The sequence below is a fragment of the Sciurus carolinensis genome, chromosome 5 (assembly GCF_902686445.1).
Source record: "Sciurus carolinensis chromosome 5, mSciCar1.2, whole genome shotgun sequence".
NCBI lineage: Eukaryota > Metazoa > Chordata > Mammalia > Rodentia > Sciuridae > Sciurus > Sciurus carolinensis.
Window position 1 is genome coordinate 142,035,893 of NC_062217.1, and position 24,123 is coordinate 142,060,015.

The 24,123-nt window shown below is 34.6% G+C and overlaps 1 protein-coding gene across 1 annotated transcript in view; it reads left to right on the forward strand.

Moving 5' to 3' along the window:
- Window positions 1-22,960, forward strand: part of Hells (helicase, lymphoid specific) — a 43,543-nt gene extending 20,583 nt beyond the window's left edge. Inside the window, exons 12-23 of the mRNA XM_047554387.1 lie at window positions 1,945-2,041; window positions 7,205-7,366; window positions 8,557-8,696; window positions 8,782-8,920; window positions 11,930-12,013; window positions 12,103-12,221; window positions 13,970-13,991; window positions 14,085-14,201; window positions 14,558-14,717; window positions 16,414-16,510; window positions 16,590-16,666; window positions 20,634-22,960. Coding sequence (XP_047410343.1) covers window positions 1,945-2,041; window positions 7,205-7,366; window positions 8,557-8,696; window positions 8,782-8,920; window positions 11,930-12,013; window positions 12,103-12,221; window positions 13,970-13,991; window positions 14,085-14,201; window positions 14,558-14,717; window positions 16,414-16,510; window positions 16,590-16,666; window positions 20,634-20,746 — 1,327 coding nt within the window. The 3' untranslated portion in view covers window positions 20,747-22,960. The remainder of the gene's footprint in view (window positions 1-1,944; window positions 2,042-7,204; window positions 7,367-8,556; window positions 8,697-8,781; window positions 8,921-11,929; window positions 12,014-12,102; window positions 12,222-13,969; window positions 13,992-14,084; window positions 14,202-14,557; window positions 14,718-16,413; window positions 16,511-16,589; window positions 16,667-20,633) is intronic.
- Window positions 22,961-24,123: the final 1,163 nt, after the last annotated feature.

Sequence of the window (24,123 nt, forward strand, 5' to 3'; positions counted from 1 at the left end):
AACTGTTTTCTGTTTTTTTCAAACCTCAAAAATCTGTCTCTTAGCTGAAATTATTTCCTTACTTTGTCAGGTTCTTTGTGGTGTGTATTTTGTATTCTATTTTTGACACAATATTTGAGAGCAGATAAAAGATGATTTAAAACTTACTTGCGTTGGACTGGGGAGGTAGCTTAGAGGTGTTCTACTTGCTTAGCACTTGTGAGGCTCTGGGTTTGTTCCCAGGCACTATAAAACAAACACAACAAAAAACTTACTTGCATTGATTAAAGAAAACTAAAAATACTACCTTACACAAATATTTTTGTCTTAACTTTCTAAAACAATTTCAGATGGATTTTTTTTTAATCTTTACAAAACAAAATCTTTACAAAAATCCATGGAGATAAGGAGGTTAAGTATATTCCCTGTCTCACATATAAGAAAGCCTAGTCATAAATTTGTTATAGAACAATAACTAGGTTAGCACCAGAGTGAAAATCAAAACCAGAGTTTCCTGATTTCAACCCAGCAGTTTTATTGTAGAAATTGTATTTGAAATTTAGAATGTATCATAAAAGAAAAAAGTTTTTGGAAAAAGTATACTCAATGGAAGAGGAGACACAATGACAAAAATATTTCAGATGGAAATACAACAGAATGAGGACAAAAAGAATTGATTTTTACTTGTAGTATCATTTGGGGAAATGACATAATGTTTTATTTTGAGAATGTATTCTCAATCTGATTACCAAATTCTGGTCCAAGGTCAGGCTGATTATTATGACTATGCAAACTTTTATTAAAGGATAGAATTTCCAGATCCTATGCAGACCTACTGAGTTGGAACATTGAGAAACTGAGAACTGAAATTTTTAAAAACATACTTTAGGCAATCTGAGAAAAATCTGTTCTACATAAAAGTAGCCTTTTTTCAAAATTGGATATGCTAACAATATAATATTATTTAGAACGTTATTAATATGTACATGTTTACATTTAATTGCTCATTTTAATGATTTTTTTTACATTGAGCGGAACTAAAGACGTGTGGTAGATATCATTATGAAGTTATATGCACATTGAACTTGAACATTTGTTGAAATGGATCAGATAAATACCTATAGAAATAAACCATATGGCCATGGATTTTAGACATTGTTGTTAATCTGTAACTATTCAGAATGTTTTATAAACTACATACCTTGGGCCCTTGGGCTAGTGCTTATGTAGCAGTTTAATCCCTAGCACTGTAAAAACAAACAAAACTATATACCTTAATCTTTATTTGAATTTTTTTTTTTTTTTTTTTTTTTTTTTTTTGTGGGGGAAGTGGGAAGCTACTGGGGATTTAACCCAGGAGGGATTAACCACTCAGCCACATCCTCAGCCCTTTTACTTTTTATTTTGAGACAGGGTCTCACTAAGTTACTGAGCCTGGCCTCAAACTTGTGATACTCCTGCCTCAGACTCTTGAGTTGCTGGGATTACAGGCATGCTCCACTGTGCCTGGCTCTTTATTTGATTTTTAAACTTTTGTAAGATTATGTTAACATATTTGTAAATTAGAAAAATGTTCCTTTTGGGATCATAGCTCTTAATTAAATTAATTAATTTTGCAGTACTGGGAATCAAACCCAGTGCTTCACATGCTAGGCAAACATTCTATCACTGACATGCATCCCCAGCCCCTTTTTAAATTTTTTTCTTCAGTACCAGGGATTGAACTCTGGGCCTCCTGCCTAATCAGAGTTCTTGATCGTTGGTTCAAAAAATACAATCTCTCTGTTGTTCTAATGTCTCTTTGTTGTTCTGATGTATTCTTTATATTAAAAAATTGCATCTAAGGGGTTGGTGCAACAATATCCATGCTTGATAATATACAAATAAATACAAAATTGTAAAGCATGTTATTGATATAATTGAATTCATGTGGTAAGTTAATTTATGATCATTTTTTTCTTCCAGCTTTGAGTCTTGGTTTGACATTACTAGTCTTTCTGAAACTGCTGAAGACATTATAGCCAAAGAAAGAGAACAGAATGTATTGCATATGCTGCACCAGGTGTTGACTATTTTCTTTTTCTGCTTACTGTATATACTCAAATACTGAATCCTAGAGATCACCTATCTAACCCTTTGTAGTAGAGACTGGAAAAAATTAATCTTCCCAAATTTAATTGGTTTCTATGCCCTTTGTTTATTCCCAGAGGTCACTTGGTTTTATGGCACAACTGAAGTGCTTAACTTAATTTTTCCCTTTTTAAAACTTCTTTGTGGTACCGAGAATTGAACCCAGGGGCTCTCACATACTAGACAAGTACCATTGAGTAACACCTCCAGTCTCCACCCCACCTTTTCCTTACTATTTTGAGACAGGGATTTACTACCTTGCCCATGCTACTCTGGAACCTGTGATCCACTTGCCTCAACCTCCCGAGTTGCTGGGATTACAGGTGTGTGTCACCACACTTAGCTGCCTTCTTTTCATATCCCTTCATTTTTTGAGACAGGGTCTTATTAAGGTGCTGAGGCTGGCCTCAAATTTGCCATCTTCCTACCTCAGCCTCCTTAGTTGCTAGGATTATAGGTAGGTGCTGCCTGGGTTCTAATCCATTTTTCTTACTGCTTCCTGCATTTAATACTTCATCATTTCTACCCCTGCCCCTCACTTTTCTACCTTTTTTTCCCTCCTGTCCTCTTCCATTCTCTTCTGTCCTACCTATCTTTAGATCAATATAATCTTTCAAAGGTCTAGTAATGTGACCCTGAAATGCTTCTTAATTGTGTTTTGACAAATCTATTCAAATTCTGTAATTTTTATTTTAAAGTTTATACATGCTCATGAGAGAAATAGAAAGTAAAAATAATATCATTGCTCTCAAAATCATATTTCCTGATACTGTATGGTAACTGGGGATTGAACTCAGGGCCTTGTGCTTGTGAGGCAAGCACTCTACCAGCTGAGCTATCTCCCCAGCCCCCCTTTGCTATTCTTTTTTTTGGGGGGGGGGGGTATTGGGGATCGAACCCAGGGCCTTGTGCTTACAAGCCAAGCCCTCTACCAACTGAGCTATCTCCTCAGCCCCGCCTTTGTTATTCTTTACCGATTTTTTTCTGTCAGTAAATGTAGACTTAACCCATCAGATTTTTTTCTTCTTTTCTCATCAGATTTTTAATTTATTTTTTGTTATTATTTTGATTCATTGTACACAAATGGGGTACAACTTTTCATTTCTCTGGTTGTACCCAAAGTAGAGTCACACTGTTTGTATAATAATCATGTATGTAGGGTGACTTTGGTCTCATTCTATTATCATTCCTTCCCCCTAACCCACCCCTCCTCTCATTTTCCTCTACACAATCCATCCTTCCTCCATTCTTGCCTTACTGCCACTGCATCCCCCCAGCCCACCCGTTATGTATCTTTATCCACTTATCAGAGAAATCATTCGGTCTTTGGTTTTTTGGGATTGGCTTATTTCACTTAGCGTGATATTTTCCAACTCCTTCCATTTCCCTGCAAATGCCATAATTTTATTCTTCTTTATGGCTGAATAATATTCCCATCAGATTTTAATAGCTGCTAACTATCCCATTATCATATCCCTCTATAATTAATTATATTTACCTTTCATTACTTGAAAATTTTTCTCTATTATAAATGAGGTCCTAGTACCTATATTGTTTTTTTGCCTATTTCTGGTTATTTCCTGAGACTTCCAAGTAGGATTGCTAGGAAGGTTTATACATGAAGGCTTTTGGCACATTGGCAAATTGCCTTCCAGAAAGAATTTATATACCACATGTATTCTTAAAAATTGTATGCAACAAATTAAAAAATAATAAATACATCGTATGTAGATTTTTATGGAGGAAAATGAAATGTGTTTACTTTCTGTTCACAAGTTTTGAGGATTAGAAGTCCTTTAAGATGGGTGTGGTTGTACATGCCTGTAATCCCTGCTCTTTGGGAGGCTGAGATAGAAGGATCACACGTTTGAGGCCAGCTTGGGCAATTGAGGGAGACTGTCTTAAAAATAAGTTATTGGTCTATGTATTGAAAATATTTTTTTCCTTCCACATTTTTTTTGTGTGTAAATTTATTTTATGATGTTTTTATGTATGTGTGTGTTTGTGAAGTTTAAAAAATTTTTGGTGTGCTAATAGTTGTGAATGCTTTTAGGTAAAGTTTCCTAGTATGTGAAACATTGGAGGAATATAACTTATTAAGGAAGAGATGTGTTTTGGCCTGACATAGCAAGTAGGATAGCAAAGTAAGGCTCTGATATTAGGTTTTGTAGGAAATTTAATTATAAAGTCAAGTCAGTGAAAATTTGTAGAATTTGGCACTAGGAGTGGATCTTAGAGGAATCTAGGTGAAAAGCCTTCCCAATGCAATAGTACTTTTAAAGATATCCTGTCCATCATCTGAACATTTTTTGGTTATTTATAAGGAGGGTCACTGGAATTACTGTTTGTTATTGTAAAGAACTTCAAATTTACTTGAATATAAAGATTATGATAGTGAATTTCATATACCCATCATATGAATTCAACAATATATCAGGAGTCATGGCATTTTTTAGAACCCTAATGCTAAGAAAATTCTGTGTAACACTGTTTAAGTTTGTCTTTATATAACTCATGCTTTGTTCCTAATTCTGTTTTATTGAATTACCTGGGAAAAAGTCTTTATTAAACATAAAGTCAGATTAGTTGGAGATAGTTTTGAATCTCTTGTATGTTTTCTTAGTCAAACTTTGTAATCCTTGGTTTATCAGTATATTCTATAAGAATCTGAAATCTTTTCCTATGCTTTTATGTCTCACTGGCTTTGTTAGCCCTCCTTTAAAAGATGTTTACTTACAGATATGTTCAAAGTGCAGGGGTACAAAATGTAGAACAAAAATCACATCCTGAATCTGAATCTACATTGCATTTTGAATTTAATTATACAGAAGATGCTGAATATATTTGTGTTTTTCATATTCTTTGGCTATAGGCTGTTAAGATAAAGTATATGATTTAAGAATTATAATTCTTACAGTGTTATACTTAAGTTTTTGTAAATTTTTTTAAGTCAAAACTTTAACATTCAAACTGAAAATTTGAGTTGTAATTCTCATTTGCATCTGTAATCTTTAATTTTTTAAATTTGTTCTAATTTGTAGTTCTTAATTCTTAAAATCTGTATTCAACTGATCTTTTCATCATTAATCTTTAAAAATTTCATATCATTTACAGAAATATAATTCTTCAAAGTCTAGTATATCTAGTATTATTCACTTTAAGATTTATGTCCCACTCAGTGTACTTTTTTTTTTTTTTTTTTTCATAGCAGAGATTGAACCCAGAGGCACTTAACCTCTGAACCACATCCCCAATCCTTTTTTATATTTTTTATTTAGAGACAGGGTCTCCCTGAGTTTCTCAGGTCTTGCTAAGTTGCTGAGGTTGGCTTTGAACTCATGGTCCTCCTGCCTCAGCCTCCGGAGCCATTGGAATTACAGGTGTGCACTACCATGCCTGACCTCTTTTTTTTTTTTTTTTTTTTTTTTTTTTTTTTTTTTTGCAGTGCTGGGGATTGAACCCAGGGCCTTCTGCTTGTGAGGCAAGCACTCTATCAACTTAGCTGTGTCCCCAGCCCCCTCAATATATTTTTTAAAAAATTGAACTGTACATGTTGATGTACCTGTTAGAAAATTAATAGTATCTTAAAAAATTATATTTTTTAACTTTCTTTGTAAAGCTCTCTAAACTTTGTTCCTAGTTCCTTCCCACATTAAAGACCCCAAACAGCATAACATTTAAAAATTTACTTATTTAAAAATAGTACATATGGTAAAAAGGTTTTGAACAGTAATCTAGAAATTGAAAAGTAAAAATTTCCTCCTGTTTTCCCTGCACCACTTTTCCTCTTGCCCAAGTATAACTAGCATAGTCTTCTGTTTTAAAAGCTTGTATACTAGCAAAAAAAAATACATAAATATTGGGTATGCATGCATGTATGTATGCAGTGAATGAGTGCCTCTTCCCTATATATGCCATTTTCTAGATAACATTAATATAAGTATATGTAATAGAAAAATATATCTCATTATTTGATGTTCTTTTTGAAGATAGGAACATCTTTCAGCATGTTTATGGAACATTTACATTTTCCCCCTGATTCCCAGTAGGTATATTTGTTTCTGGGTTGGTGACTTCAGATAACTTTTTTTTTTTTTTTTTTTTTTTCGTAATTTATTGGTTGTTTTTCTCTGGTACAGTTGTTCCATGCTTAGCCCTTTACCCGAGTGCAATTTAAGTAGTACAGAGCCATGCATATGAGCCTTGCCGTATGTAAACTGATTGTCAACTTATATTTAAAGATAAGATTATTAAGCATATAAAATGATTTAAATCAAATATTTGTTTTTAGATGTCTAAATTTAATAATGGCATAATTATTATTTCCATGTTCTATTTATTAATGTGATACTCATTTGTAATTAAGGAAAGTAATTTTAAGCCTGAAGTTTTAGAGCCTAAGGAGAAAGTTGGCATGTGCTTTGGTGCTCACTTAAATTTCCAGTTGCTTGGGAGGCTGAGGCAGGAAGGTTAGGAGTTTGAGGTCAGCATGAACAACATAGCAAAAAAAAAAAAAAAAAAAAAAAAAATATATATATATATATATATATATATACACACACACACACACACACACACACACACAAATTTTCATGTTTCTGTCCTTAGTTGGGTTGGCTTTCTACTAGTCTAAAACCTTACTCTGAAATTTGTTGACTATATTGAGAACTTCAAGTAAAATATCAGCCCCCTATCCTGACCTAACCCTTGGTACTGGAGATTGAACCCAGGACCACTCTACAGACAGAGTTGCATCCCACCCCTTTTTTATTTTTACTTTTTGAGATAGGATCTTGCTAAGTTGCCAATGCTGGCCTTGAACTTGGAATCCTCCTCTCTTTCCTCTCAGGTTGCTAAATACCACTGTTTAAAAAATTTCTGCTCTATAAATTATTTAAGATACAGTCTTAGAGATTTTATGAGTTTATCATGTGCTAGTCTGATGGGATATTTCAAGGGTATGATATTTCACCTTTCAAGAATTGATTGTGTTTATATTGGCATATAGGAGAAAGAAGAAAGAGTGTGTGGGAGTGGTATTCTTTGAAAAAATAGGTATATATTATATTTATATTTGTTCATGTTGAAATTTTAGATTCTCACACCTTTCTTACTGAGAAGACTAAAATCTGATGTTGCTCTTGAAGTTCCTCCTAAACGAGAAGTAATTGTGTATGCACCACTTTCAAAGAAACAAGAAGTCTTTTACACAGCAATTGTGAATCGTACAATTGCAAATATGTTTGGAACCAGTGAGGTATAGTGTGTGCTTGAAATGTACTGTAAATACATTGATATGATACATAAAATTTCACAATTAATGTCAGACTTATAGCTGTTCACCTGTTCTCAGGATTTGTTGTATGAATTTGTAACTGAAATATAAGGCATAAGACCAAAGGTGAAAAATTTTTTCCTAGTCAGTAATCTCAAAATTTAATTGGTCTCTGCTCTCCCTGCTCTGTGATGATCTGAAATGCTTGTTAACAAAATTTTAAATTCTTATGTCAGAGTAACTTAATCATGCTGTCTGGGATTGGATTTAGAAATGAAAGTACACAGCTGGGTGTGGTGCTATATGCCTCTGATCTCAGCACTTGGGAGCCTGAGGAAGGAGGGTCCTAAGTTTGAGGTGAGCCTCAGAAATTTAGTGAGATCCTGTTTCAAAAAAAGAAGGGCTAGGAATGTAGCTCAGTGATAAAGTGCTTCTAGGTTCAATTCCCAGTGCCAAAATAATAGCAAAAACATAAAAAACATCCCACAATCACTTATTTGAAAGCTTGCCATCTAGATTATTTCCCTCCACATCTGCAGTTCCTTTACAGGAAGATGGAATTGATAGCCAGGAGGATTAATAGAATATTTGAAAAAATACACATTGTGGTCACCTACCAAATTATAAGAAATGGCAGTGATATGTGATTATCATGTAACAAAATTAGGAAATTAATATTAATTCAAAAGTCTTACATATCCAGAATTTTTGTCTACTTGAGTAATAAAGATACTCAAATTTTCAGATATTGTCATCAGTGGTAAAACAAATTTTATGCATTTGCATTTGAGTATAGATCATGGCTCTATGATAATTGTGCCTTTGGGTAAAAGTTGATGAAAGAACCAGCGTGGTAGCACACGCCCAAAATCCCAGCAACCCAGGAGAGTGAGACAGGATTGCAAATTTGAAGCAAGACTCAGCAACTTAGATGGATCTGTCTCAAAAAAGGGAGGGTAGGGGCTGTGGATATGACTCAGTGGTTAAGTGCCCTGGTTTCAGTCTCTAGTATTCCTGCCCCATCCCCCCAAAAATTGATGAAAGACAAAATTAGTTTTTATTTAAGTCTTAAAAGTTCGTTTGTTCATAAAAATATTATATCATACTTCGTTTATAGATAGAACTTCATTGTCTAGCTTTTTAAACAGGTATTTAAATTTGTTCTTTTTTAGAAAGAAACAGTTGAGCTAAGTCCTACTGGACGACCAAAACGGCGAACTAGAAAATCAATAAATTACAGCAAAATAGATAATTTTCCTAATGAATTGGAAAAATTGATCAGTCAAATACAGCCAGAGGTGGACAGAGAAAGGTGTGAGTTTAAAATAACTTTAAGTATTCTTGAAATTGTAATGTATTTTGCATTTCTTATATTTACATATTAATGTTTTTGATAGAACTGTGGTGGAAATGAATAGCCCTATAGAATCTGAAGTTAATCTGAAGCTGCAGAATATAATGATGCTACTTCGTAAATGCTGTAATCATCCATATCTGATTGAATATCCTATAGACCCTGTTACACAAGAGTTTAAGGTGAGTACTATTTAATAATTTGTTACTTTGATTTCTGTAACTTCTTAATATTAGGGTAAACTATTATTTTGTTTGGTTTATTATTTAAAATAAATGCTATGCTGTTTGTCATACCAAGATTTCAATACTTCCAGTAAGCTGAGGCAGTCTCCCCCCCCCCATATTTTTTTAAATTTATTTTTATTGTAAACAAATGGGATACATGTTGTTTCTGATTGTACATGGAGTAACAGCATACCATTTGCATAATCATACATTTACATAGGTTAATGATGTTTGATTCATTCCGTTATTTTTTCCTTCCCCCCCACCCTTCCCACCCCTCTTTTCCCTTTATACAGTCCCTCCTTCCTCCATTCTTGCCCCCCTCCCACCCCCCATTATGTGTCATCATCCGCTTATCAAGTAGATCATTCACCTTTTGGATTTTTGAGATTGGCTTATCTCACTTAGCATGATATTCTCCAATTTCACCCATTTGCCTGCAAATGCCATAATTTTATTATTCTTTATAGCTGAGTAATATTCCATTGTATATATATATACCACAGTTTCTTTATCCATTCATCAATTGAAGGACCTCTAGGTTGATTCCACAATCTAGCTATTGTGAATTGAGCAGCTATGAACTTTGATGTAGCTGTATCTCTGTAGTATGCTGATTTTAAGTCCTTTGGGTATAGGCCGAGGAGTGGGATAGCTGGGTCAAATGGTGGTTCCATTCCAAGTTTTCTAAGGAATCTCCACACTGATTTCCAGAGTGGCTGCTCTGATTTTGCAACCCCACCAGCAATGTATGAGTGTACCTTTTTCCCCACATCCTCTCCAACACCTATTGTTGCTAGTATTCTTGATAATCGCTATTCTAATTGGAGTGAGATGGAATCTTAGTGTTGTTTTGATTTATGTTGATTGCTTATAGATCTTCTTCTGTGAAGCATCTGTTCATTTCCTTAGCCCATTTGTTGATTGGGTTATTTGTATTCTTGGTGTAGAGTTTTTTGAGTTCTTTATATATTCTGGAAATTAGTACTCTATCTGAAGTAGGAGTGGCGAAGATATTCTCCCACTCTGTAGGCTCTCTCTTCGCATCGCTGATAGTTTCCTTTGCTGAGAGAAAGCTTTTTAGTTTGAATCTATCCCAGTTGTTGATTCTTGCTTTTATTTCTTGTGCTATGGGAGTCCTGTTAAGGAAGTCTGATCCTAAACCAGCAAGGTGAAGATTTGGACCTACCTTTTCTTCTATAAGATGCATGGTCTCTGGTCTGATTTCGAGGTCCTTGATCCATTGTGAGTTGATTTTTGTGCAGGGTGAGAGATAGGGGTTTAGTTTCATTCTGTTGCATATGGTTTTCCAGTTTTCCCAGCACCATTTGTTGAAGAGGCTATCTTTTCTCCATTGCATGCATATTTTTGGCACCTTTGTCTAGTATGAGAAAATTGTATTTATTTGGGTTTGTGTCCGTGTCCTCTGTTCTGTACCATTGATCCACCTTTCTATTTTGGTGCCAATACCATGCCATTTTTGTTACTATTGCTTTGTAGTATAGTTGAAGTTCTGGTATTGGGATACTCCCAGCTTCATTCTTCCTGCTAAGGATTGTTTTAGCTATTCTGGGTTTCTTACTCTTTCAGATGAATTTCATGATTGCTTACATCATTGGGATTTTAATTGGAATTGCATTGAATCTGTATAGCACTTTAGGTAGTATGGACATTTTGACAATATTTATTCTTCCTATCCAAAAACATGGGAGATCTTTCCATCTTCTAAGGTCTTCCTCAATTTCTTTCTTCAATGTTTTGTAGTTTTCATTGTAGAGATCTTTTACCTCTTTGGTTAGATTGATGCCCAAGTATTTTATTTTTTTTTTGAGGCTATTGCAAATGGAGTTGTTTTTCTCATTTCCCTTTCAGCTGTTTTTTTTTTTTTGGGGGGGGGGGGGGGAGGGTGTTGCTGGGGATCGAACCCAGGGCCTTGTGCTTACAAAGCAAGCACTCTACTGACTGAGCTATCTCCCCAGCTCCTCCCCCCCATATTTAGAGAACTATATGAGAGTTGGAATGCTGGTCATTTTTTGTGTGCAGTCCAACTAATAGTCTTCCTTACTTTATGTAAATAGCTAAGAATTAGTCTAAATTTTGTAAAGCAGTTGAGTTCTACTTTTGCTCTCTGTCTTAGAGATAGTTGTGATAACAGTTGGGAACTTTCATATTAAATAATGAAATTGCCTTCTTAGGCAGTTGATAGAAAAAATAGCATAGTGTTAAGAAATTGTTTTTAGTGAAGAAGGATTTTATACTAATTTGTAGCAGAATTTCTCAACCCTGGCAGTATTGACATTTTGAGCCAGATAATTTTATTTAGGAGGTAATGTCCTGTGCACTGGAGAACATTTATTAGCATTCTTGGCCTTTGGTTGCCAGTAGGTCTGCTTTCCCCATTTGTGAAAACCTAAAATGTCTCCAGCAAGTGCCAAATGCCCCCTAGGGATGGAAGGCAAAATCGCTTTTATTTGAGTAACACTGCTTTACATTCTTGAGTAAGGAAGATAAAGCTTTCCTACTTAAATGAAAATCTCTTGCTGATGAGGAAATTTTACCTAAAGATGAACTTTTTTGAACCTCATTGTTAGATTGCTTTTATACTCATATTTTCTTTAATTTTTACTAAGAATTCTAATAGCAGTGTTTGTCCATATTTTACTCAGTTATAAACCTCAGTGAGTGACAAATTCTTTGAGAGAGGAGTGGGAAGAATAGACTATGGTTCACAGATAGGTTCATGATTATACTTGAACTTAATTTTTATATGTAATCACTGAGTTTTCATTTTAGAGTATCTTGAAGTAACTACTAACTTAAAAATATTTAATAACAAGGTCAGTTTTTAAAAGTTTTATGAACTTATTTATCATTGAAATGGCGCTATTAAAATATTGTTAATATTGTTTGTAAAGCAAATGATTGGTACTTATAGTGACAGTTTTCTTTTTTGTCCATTTTAAGATTGATGAAGAATTGGTAACAAATTCTGGGAAATTCTTAATTTTGGATCGAATGCTGCCAGAACTAAAAAAAAGAGGTCACAAGGTAGTAATTTGTTTGGAATTTTGATTGTTTAATTATTTTTTATGAAGCAGTATAGATACTATGGATACTAAGATGTATTTCAATTTCAGGTGCTGCTTTTTTCACAAATGACAAGAATGTTGGACATTTTGATGGATTACTGCCAGCTTAGAAATTTCAACTTCAGCAGGCTTGATGGGTCCATGTCTTATTCTGAGAGAGAGGAAATGTAAGACTATTTATGTTATACATAATGAAATTATTATGATTTTTGTAGTACCATGGATTGAACCTAGGGACACTTAACCACACAGCCGTATCCCCAACCCTTTTTATTTTTCATTTTTATTTTGAGACAGGGTCTCATTAATTTGCTTAGGGTTTTATTGAGTTGAACTTGTCTCAGCCTCCTGAGTTGCTGGGATTATAGGTGTGTGCCACTGTGCCTGGTGCTCTATCACTAAACTTTGTTGCTCGTCCCTCTAACCTTTTTTTTTTTTCCCCTAGGGATGGAACCCAGGGACACTCAACCACTGAGGCACATCCCCAGACCTTTTTTGTATTTTATTTAGAGACAGGGTCTCACTGAGTTACTTAGTGCCTCATTAAGTTGCTGAGACTGGCTTTGAACTCTTGATACTCTTGCCTCAGTCTCCTAAGCCACTGAGATTGTTGCAATTACAGGCATGTGCCACCATGCCCAAGCCCCTGCCCTTTTTTTTACTTTGAGACCAAATCTTGTTAAATTGCTGAGGCTGGCCTCCAACTTGTCATCCTCCTCCCTTGGCCTGAGTAACTAGGAGTATAGGCATGAGCTACCATGTCTGGGTCCATTCTGTTTTGATGCATTTCAGGATAAATTTATATATGCTTTACTCTTTTCTTCAGTGACTTCATATATATTATTTGGGGGTAAAAATTACATGTTCTGAAATAAATAAAAGATACATTTGTTGAATACTTAAACATATATGTATATATGTATATACATTTATACATAGAAACATGTCCCAAACACCCTATTAATACATAGAACATTATCATTAGCCTAGAAAGTTTTCTATGCTTCCTCCTAGTTAATCTGCCCTTCTCACCCACTCAATTTCATAGGCAAAATTTCAACTTAAAAAGTTAGGGAAATTTATGAGTTTAGGATTTGAGAAAGAATTCTTAAGATACAAAGCTCACTCATTATATGAAAAAAAGATGTTTGTTTGTGGTTGGCTGACAGATATGGCTCCATGAGAATGTTATAGGCCAGACTATAAGGGAAATGACTATACAGACTCCATTTTGCTCTGAGACTCCATGTTATGTAAGAAATAAGCTTCTCCCATGGGAACACCTGCCTCTGTACCCATTATCAGTTACTTAGTGTGACATGTTTAGCAATACAAAATGTCAATTCTTACGTAATGAAAAATTGCTCTTTTGATCTCTATTGCTCTTAACCAATGTACCATGTAAATTGTAATTGTGTGGATGTTAGTAACCATTCTTTAGTTTGTACCTAGGAGAGATTAGTTAACATAATTGTTTTATAAATCTGAAAGATTGATTTGGTATGGGAAAAACCTTTTGTCCTATAAGAAACAAATCTCTCCATCCCTGTTCTTTTTTTGTTCTTTTTTGGCACCAGATATTGAACCCAAGAGTGTTTAGCCACTGAGCCACAACCCAGCCCCTGCCCCCTTTATTTTTATTTTTAGTTGTAGATGGACACAATATCTTTATTTTTATGTGGTGCTAAGGATTGAACCAGTGCCTCCCACATGCTAGGCAAGCACTTTACCACTGAGCTACAACCCCAGCCCCCTTTTTTAAAATTGGTTTTCATTTTGAGGCAGGGTCTCCCTAAGTTACTGAGGCTGGTTTCAAACTTGTGATTCTCCTTGCTTAACCTCCTAAGGATCCTTGTTTTGCTTTTCTCTTTCCTTCCCTCACCAGCGATTGAACTCAGGCTGTCACACATACTAGGCTACCTACCACACTCTACCACGTAGCTACGTCCCCAGCTTCCCCCATTCCCAGTCTTAGTGGTTGAAGTTATTTCTTTGTAAATTTGTTGTCTTTACATCCTTTTTTCTTTTAGATGCACAATTTCAACACAGATCGAGATGTGTTTATCTTCTTAGTGAGTACACGAGCTGGTGGTCTGGGCATTAATTTGACTGCAGCAGATACGGTTATCATTTATGATAGTGATTGGGTAAGTTGAAGGCATAGCAATATGCTGACTATTTTCATTCTGAACTTTTAATCCTTTGTACATATTATAATAATTTCATTTATCTACTTTGAAACTGTCTTTTAAGGTAAGAATTATTGCTCATTTTTTCTACATTTATTAACTTGTAATGCTTTCTTTTGAGTATTTAAACATTTTCATGGTTTGTCATTTAGAAGCCAGTCTACTCTGCAAGTCAAATTGAGTTAAGGCAACATTAAAAGTTAAAAAGTTTCTCATTGGATCATGAATGTTGAGTTTATGCATTAATTATGAGTTTAAATTAATTTTATCCGAATACTGTTAAGTGTTGTTCTGTTTTTCCTTTTAATTTGAAGAACCCCCAGTCTGATCTTCAGGCCCAGGATCGATGTCATAGAATTGGTCAGACAAAGCCAGTTGTTGTATATCGACTTGTTACAGCAAATACTATTGATCAGAAAATTGTGGAAAGAGCAGCTGCTAAAAGAAAACTGGAAAAGTTGATCATTCACAAAAGTAAATGACACTGTGGTACTTTTTTGCTTCAGTTGTGTGTGGCGGGGCTGGGGATCTGTCGTGAAATTCTGTTATTGTCATTGTTATTTTCTTTATAAAAGAAATTGGTGCAACTTGATAACACAGGGTTTAAATAAATAGTGGGAAATAGAGAACTGCTAACACCCTATACTAAGTTGGTAGTGATAGATATGAAGAACCTTAGCAATTGTCTAGATGTGCGGAGGGGCAGAGAAGGGTCCAAAATAATTTTAAGGTGCAATATCTTACTCTCATGAGGAATTTGGCATGTTGTTATTGCATGTTTCTGATTAAGATAATTGCTTGTCAGAATTTTTATGAAAGCTTACAAGTTCAGTATGTTAAATATTAGAATAGTAATTATATATTGAAGTAGTACTATAAAAAATCTAAGTATTGAATACAGTTTAAATTTAGATGGCTTTTATCTGTAGTGTTAATGATCCTAAAATTTGTTTTCAGAATTTTAAGAGATTAATTTCACACAAAAATTTTGTTGACACTTTTTTATGGAGGTATAATATACACAGATATAAAGTATATAATGTAATTGTGACAACCGTATACACTTATGTAACTATCATCCACTTTGAGAATATTTCTATCATCCAATAAAGCTTTCTCATGCACCCTCTTCTGTCATTCTTGCACATCTGATTCTCACTCTAGTGGGCAACTACTATTCTGATTTATAAATAGATTAGTTTTTAATTGTTTATTTTTATGTACGTATTCTGTTTTTCTCTTGTGAATTTTGATTAACATTTTAAGATTCATCTGTGTTGTTTGTATTAGGAAGATTTTATTTGCTGAATAGTTTATTAATCTATTCATCCCTGGGGCACTTAAATCACTGAGCTACATCTCCTCCCTTTTTTATTTTGAGACAGGGTTTCTCTTAAGTTGCTTAGAGCCTCACCAAATTGTTGAGGCTGGCCTCGAACTTGCCATCCTCCTGCCTCAGCCTCCCTAGCTGCTGAGACTCCCTCTTGAGCTGCTGGGATTATCCATTCTTTTGTTCCTGGACATTCCAACTATTTGCAGGTAGTGCTTGCAATGAATAAGCTGCTCTTCCATGAGTCTCTATGGACATAACACATTTATTAGTTCTTACTTTTGAGGAGAGTGTATGTTTGTCTATTGAGAATTGCCAAACTTCTAAGTGAATGAATGTACCATGTTATATTTCCACCAATAATGTTTGAGGATTTCAGTTGTTTTTCTTTTTTATCAACATTAGAGGTTTTTTTTTTTTTTTTTTTTTTTTTTTTTTTTTTTTTTTTTTTTTTTTTTGGTGCTGGGGATCGAACCCAGGGCCTTGTGCATGCAAGGCAAGCACTCTACCAACTGAGCTATCTCCCCAGCCCCCATTAGAGGTTTTTGTCCTTTTAAAAATGTGATCTCAGCAGCTCAGGAGACTGAGGCAGGAAAATTGCAAGTTCAAAGCCAGCTCCAGCAATTTGGTGAGGCCCTAAGCAACTTAGCAAAACCCTGTCTCAGAATAAAAAATTAAAAAGGGTTGGGCATGTAGCTTAGTGGTTAAGTGTCTCTGGGTTCAGTACCTAATACCAAAAATAAATAAATACAGAAAATGATAGCCATTCTGAATATTCTGTGATGTATGTGATTTTAAAAGGAATTTTAATGTGTTGAATTTGTTAACTTATTTTTCTAGATCACTTCAAAGGGGGTCAATCTGGATTAAATCAATCTAAGAATTTCTTAGATCCTAAGGAATTAAAGGAGTTATTAAAATCTAGAGATTATGAAAGGTAAGCTTTCTTAGTTTTAGAAAAACAGAACTTACAGTTTTGATTTATTTAAATACTCTGAAATATTTTATTTTTATAGGGAAGTCAAAGGATCAAGAGAAAAGATCATTAGTGATAAAGATCTTGAGTTGTTGTTAGATCGAAGTGATCTCATTGGTAAGTATCTCATACTTTTAGTCCTTATGGAAACTTTAAAAAATAGACATAGTGTCATGAGTCCCATGAACAATTAATGCATTCAGCAACATTTAGCCAATCTTGTTTTGCTGACATTTCTCTTTTGTTGGAGACGTAAAATCAAATCTCAAACATGATATTTGGTCCATAAGTACTTCATTGTGAATCTTCCACTGAGAATGTGTTTTTAAATAGAGCCATTATTTAATACAATTTCATCTATTACCACCCAGTCCATTCACATTTCCTCATTTGTCTCAATTTTTTTTTAAACATTTTGAATCAGGGTTTAAATTACATTTACAGTCATGTCTTCTCTTTTATAACACACCCCTTTTTTTGTTTTTCTGTGCCACTGATTTGTTGGAGAATTTGAGTTATTTGCCCTATGGAATGGCTTGCATTCTCAAAATGACTGATTTTCCTTCCCTTTCTGTTGTCCTTTAGCTTGTTACTCAATCTACATATTTTCTGTAAACTGGTAAATAGTTCTTAATAAGATTGAAGTTCCATGTCTTTGTTGAGAATAATAGTGCTTTGTTATTATTTTATATCAGGGACCTGTCTGGGTTTCTTGTTTGTAGAGTGCTAAGATTGATCATTCAGACAAATCTTAATACTTCAGAGTTTCTTTTCAACTTTTATTGAACTGCATGGTTTTAACATGTTGGTTGCTTAGAACCATTATTTCCTTGGGGTTTTGCAAAATGATGATTTTCTTGTTTTATCATTCCTTCAGGTGGGATTTATCTATGTGAACTTTCCATTAACTCTGTTTACCCTGAGATGTAGGAAAGGCAGGATAAATTCCTTCTTTTACTTATCAGTTTTTAGAATAAGTTACTAACTTCAATGATGACCATAAATTATTTTGAAAACAAAAGTAATATTTAAAATCCATCACTTCCTAATTATTTTATAACATTACTATTATTTATGTTCTTGGTACTTTTTTTTTTTTTTTTTTTTTTTTTTTTTTGATACTGGGAATTGAACTCAGGGGCACTTTATCACTGAGCCACATCCCCAGTCCTATGTTGTATTTTATTTAGAGACAGGATTTCACTGAGTTGCTTAGCACCTCACCATTGCTGAGGCTGGCTTTGAACTCAATCCTCCTGTCTCAGCCTCCCAAGCCGCTGGGATTACAGGCGTACACCACCGTGCCTGGCCTCAGTATTTGTGTTTTGTATGGTAGGAATAACATGGTATGCTACTGCTCACCTTTTCCAACTGCACTCAGTGATATTGTGCTGGCAGCGTATGCCAGACAAATCTGCCAAAACTACAAACTGGGATCTTGGGGAGTTGTGAACATTTATTAGCATACCACTGGGGCTTTCTGTGACTCACTGAATTTAAGGAATTTAAAAATAAGGGATGTAAATTCTTTAGTAGATCTATTTTGTGAATATTCTCCCAGTTTGTGGCTTATTAGTGTCTTTTTTTGTTTTGTTTTGTTTTTGTTTTTGTGGTGCTGGGGATTGAACCCAGGGCCTAGTGCTTGTGAGGCAAGCATGCTACCAACTGAGCCCCAGCCCCTATTAGTGTCTTTTGAAAGCAAAATTTTATATTTTTGTTGAAGTCCAGTTTTTACCAAGTTTTTTCCTTTTAGTCATGATGTTCATAAGTAAGTTCTTAAACTGGTAAAGAGCATTGATCTAGATTACTACAAAAATCAGGAGTAAATAAGCGTAAAAGCTGTCACTTGTACAGTGTAGAAAGAGGTCTTAATAACTAACCACAAAATAATGATAGGCTAGAGGAATAATAAATTGGATTCCAGATTACTTGTATTTATAGATGGTCTGATTGCCTCCATAGAAAGTTCAAGGGAATCCAGAAGTTTTTAAGTAGAAAAGATTGCTTAATAATTAATGGTGTGTCAGCAATAATTATCTAGTAAATAAAGTGTTTACAACAGCTACAAAATTGGTAAAAAGTCTACAATTAAATTTAAAAAATCCCTTTAAGACCTTCATGGACAAAATTATGATTTGTTGAAGGCTATTAACATAAAGACTAAATAAGTGTATAGATTTAATGGATATTAGTATTCATATCAAATTTTTATTGCTTTTTAAGAATTATGCATTTCAATTAAAATTTACATGAACAAATATAGGGTTAAAGACCAAGATAATTTGGAAGCACAACATATTTTACACAAGGCATTAAGTGTTATTAAAATGTTATAGTCAGTTGAGACCCATGAATTAGCATATGGTGAGATATATTAACTAGTGGTGCAATATAGTGAGCCTATAAAAATAACCAAACTTTGGAAAAAGAGTGACAGAGAAGGCATTTCAAACCAGAAAGGGAAAGTTCCTATTGGTCAATCCATTATGCAGGATTTTTTTTTTTTTTTTTTTTCTGGTCGGTGCTGGGGATTGAACCCAGGGCCTTGTGCTTGACAGGTAAGCACTCTACCAACTGAGCTTTATCTCCAGCCTACCAGGATAATTATTAATAAAGGAAAAGTAAACTTGTAGCCTCCTTACCTCACAGTGTACTTCTGTGTGTGTGTGTGTGTGTGTTTTTGCTGGGAATTGAACCCAGAGGCACTCTACCACTTAGCTATATCCCCAGTCCTTAGTATTTTGAGACATGGTCTTGCTCAGCTGGCCTTGAAATTCTGATACTCCTGCTTCAGCCTCCCAAGTCACTAGGATTATAATTTTAGGCATGTGCCACCATACCTGCCATTCTGGAAGTTTTTGATAAGTTAGCAATCTAAATATATATTCAAAACCTCAATTTTTAAAAAAAATTGTACATACTGAGCAAGTGCTCTGCTGCTAAACTACATCCCTAGCCCACAGAACCTTAATATTAAAAGCAAAATTTCAACTTAAAAAGTTAGGGAAATTTATGAGTTTAGGATTGAAAAAGAATAAGATTAAGATACAAAGCTCACTCATTATATGAAAAAAAGGTTTTTGTTTGTGGTGGGCTGACAGATAAGGCTCCATGAGAATGTTATAGGCTAGACTATAAGGGAAATGACTAAACAGACTCCATTTTGCTCTGAGACTCCATGTTATGTAGGAAATAAGCTTCTCCCATGGGAACACCTGCCTCTGTACCCATTATCAGTTACTTAGTGTGACATGTTTAGCAATACAAAATGACAATTCTTACGTAATGAAAAATTGCTCTCTTTTGATCTCTGTTGCTCTTAACCAATGTACCATGTAAATTGTAATTGTGTGGATGTTAGTAACCATTCTTTAGTTTGTACCTAGGTGACCCATTTCCCCCTCTTTGATGATCTCATGTTAGTTTGTAATTTCAAATCATAGCAACAGACACTTATGATTGATGTGATTTTTGGTATAAGAACCCCTACAACCCTGTGGTCGGGGCTGTTCTCCCAATAGCCATTTTTGGGGGCATTGTGTGAGACAGTCAGCCAGCTTAATAAAGACTCTCAAATTTGTACCTCTCAGTGGTGATCCGTCTGTTCTTAAGTTGCGCCCCATAGCATGTTGTGTTAATATTAAAGACATAAAACAATAGATACTACGTATTTATAGTGATTTGGAATGTTTATAAAGGTAAGTTTTTCATGATATCTTGCTTCTCAACTCTTAACCATGATTGATTTGGCTTCTTTTTAAAACATCTCTGAAAGCATAATTAAAATTGATGTTCTGTTTATTGCCCTATGTGTATATCTTAAATTTAGCAAAAGAGATTTTGACTAGTAAATTGCTGCTTCATATTGTGTGTTCCCTACAGGCTAATTTTAGTTGTTGTAAAGTGTACCTTTTTCCTTTTTTTTTAACACTTACTGGCCAAGAAAGAGTATCCCACATACATGTGGGTTTTTATATTTTGAACATATGGTACATGTCTCATAAAATTGTATTGGAAATTTATGATTTTTTCCAGGTTCTTGCACTTTTTTTAAAAAAAGTACTTGTTCTAATATTTCTTTTAGATCAAATGAAGGCCTCAGGACCAATTAAAGAGAAGACAGGGATATTCAAGATACTAGAAAATTCTGAAGATTCCAGTCCTGAATGTTTGTTTCAAATTGAAGCTAAAGAATGACTTAAAAGTTTTGTTTACATCTAGTTAATTTACTTATTGGTTTGGAAATTCAAATCGTCTACTATTTTTTTTCATTATATCATTTTACATAATGTAACTAGCACCATTGCATACTTAATAGATTATAATTTTCTGAGCCTTTCTAAGAAGGAAATACATATTAAGTTTATATTTTCAGTTAATATTTGAGACTGGGTAGTATTCTTGAGTATGATCTGATGTGTACTTAACCATTGCCAGATTTATACAGTCTTCCTGTGGAAGTTTAGTAGACATCTCCCCCAAACCCTTCTTTTTGCAATGGTTCCTAGGTTTTGGGTACTTCAGTTATGGAGTAGGCTTTGATTGGGGGAAATGGGATTATGCTTTCTATTGTTGAAGTAACAAATTGTTTGATTTTAGAGTCTATAAGATAGTTTGTCAAATAAATGTTCATTATAAGATGATCTCATTAAATTATTTTGTCAGGAAAGTAATAGTTTAGGTGAAATAATAGCAAAAGACAACTTGTATTGGGATTCAACATTATTGTGCTTATTTAGTTTTATTCACTGGTACTATAAGAATATATGGTATAAAGGTTTTGATTCAAAATTGAGTTAACACAGAAAAGGTTCTGGAAGAAACTGTAGTAGGGTCTTGATATAAGACCAGAAATTGGAAATAGTATATTATGCAGAACAAGAGAGATGCCAAGAGCTTACAGGAGGGATGGTAGATTCAACCAGAGAGAAGGAAGCCAGATCCTGGAATATAACCCAAAATCCATAATGAGGAGCATAAAGGCCAAAAAGAGAAGAATTTAGACCTTATGTGAAAGAATATCACAACATGAAGAAATTTTGAATGTACTCTTGGAGAAAGGAAATGCTCCTTGATCCATAGGTTTCTATACCAGTTGTTTAAATTTCAGGGAGAATGCTTCAGGTTCCTGGAACTAAGGCTCAGGAATAAAACTGTCTTAAGAGAACATTTGAGCAAGGTTTTTCTTCTTTTTTTTAATAAATGGAAGTATTTGCCAGTCAGAAAAGCAGACTAACTAGTGTTGCTTGAAATTCACCATCCATGACTTCAGTGATTTGATCATTCATTGTACTAGATTTTGACAACCTGTTCTCCTAAATGACTGTTTTATAGTTTCATCTCTGCCATATCTGATATTTTCTCCCTCTCACCTTACCCCCTGTTGCACTGAGAATAGGAACAGTCAGAAAGAACTTTATCACTCCATCTGTGATAAAAAGGATAAACCTTTTTTCTTTTTCCTGTCAATATGTTGTCCTAGCCTAGAGCCAACTGAAAAGACCTTTTTCTTTCCTTTTACAGCAAAATACTTTTAAAAATTATCTATATTCATTGTTTTCCATTTGCCTCTACCACCCCCATCACCCCATTTTGTTTGGATTTTCATCCCTACCATGCCATTGGAATTGATTTTAGTGTTCCAGCCACCTCTGTAAACTCATTTTATTTTTATTTTTTTGGTATTAGGGATTTAACCCCAGGGCCCTTTACCACTGAGCTATATCCTCAGCCCTTTTTTATTTTTATTTTGAAACAGTCTTACTAAATTGCTGAGGCTGTTTTTGAACTTGGGATCCTCTTGCCTCTGCTTCCAGAACTGCTGGGATTAACAGGCTTGCACCACTGGCTCAAAACTGAAAATTCTTGACATATATCCAGTTTCTATGAATTTGCTTTATCCTCTATCTGTGCACCTACTTTGTTTCTCCATCTTTCTTTGATTCCTCTTAGTGCTAGTACTACAGTACAAGAGAGAAGTGGTGCTAGAACATCATACTACTTGGCACAAGATAAGTTAATTTTGTGGGAGATGAGAATGTTCAGGTCTGAGCAAACAGGACATGTGCCAGCAATCCCGACAGTTGTAAAAATCACTGGTAAATTCATTGTACTTCACACCCTTACTCGTGTTCCTCATTCAGATACTTGCATGATTTGTTTCTTGCCATCCAGGTCACAGCTCACATTTCACAACAAGATAAAATTTCCTGGTCTCCTCCTCTATATCATGAAGGATACTACTCTTGCCAATCTAGGTCTGCCTCCGTAATGACAAGATTGTGCTTTTTTTTCTGTCTTGGTACCTTTATGTAAGAGAACATGTTGAAAACAAAGCAGAATTAGTTGTGAAGAAGTCAAGTGAATACACCAGATCAAAAAAAAAAAAAAAACAACTCCCTTTTCCTAAAATTAAAGATTAAGGATCTCATTGGATTAGTTTATCAAGTGCTTAAATGGAAAATGTAAAGGAAAACCCTGTACCTGGATGTAGTGTAGACAAGTATAAAGGGCAAAGAATCTAAAAGTTGTAGAAAGTGAAATGGTTTTTGTTTTAGCAGTAAAGTAGACATTAAAGTGTACGGTTGGGCTGGGGAGATAGCTCAATCGGTAGAGTGCTTGCCTTGCAAGCACAAGGCCCTGGGTTCAATCCCCAGCACCGCAAAAAAAAAAAAAAAAAAAAGTGTACGGTTACATTGAAGAAAAGGAATTACAAATTATTTTATATCCAACTATAGTATTTAAGTGAGAGGGTAGTAAAGACAGTTTCAGTCATGTGAGACCTCAAGATTTTTTAGGCAAAAGGAGATAAAGCGATGGGCTCAGCCCTGTGAAGTGTGGTAGAAACCGCCTAATGTATAGTCCTGTGCTGTCATGGTTCTCTACTCATTACCTCACTGAAACTCTTTAGAGTGCTTCAACACATGCCATTCTTAAGTAACAGTACTTTTGGCAAAGCAGAGTTGTAGTAGCTGAGGGTCAATAGAAATGTGGATGAATTTCAAGCAGGTAGCTGATTATCACTGAAGAGTTAGTTAGCTACACCTTTAGAATTAGGGTTCTGTTGTTGAGAACTGGCTTTATGTAATTAAAGTTTTTGTAAACATTTCATAATACAGAGTAGCGGTTAAGTCCTGGCTCTGGCAATTCTGTAAAATGAGAATAGTAACTCCTGCCTCAAGGATGTGGGGTTGAAGTGAGACCATTAACAAAAAGACATTAAATTTGATATAAAGTTTGCCTCAAGGAAAGGGGTAAATGATACAAGTCTCAACAAATTAAAAATATCACTGCTATGTATATGTTTATTAAGAATAACAATTTGATAAGCAAACTACCAAAGAAATAGTGCTCAAGCAGAAAAGTCGCTTTCAAACCATAAAAACTTTTTACTGTTACTCTCCAAACACCAGATGTTCTTCATTCCTCTGAGTTATTTCTCTGAAAGGAAAAGGATCCTCTTTTACCCAAGTCACATTTTCATTTCCACTATAAGCACTGCAATTGTGAAGTATCTTTCTGGCTTTAGGACACCAAAAAAGCTTAGCTTGAACATATTAACTGAGGTGAGCAAT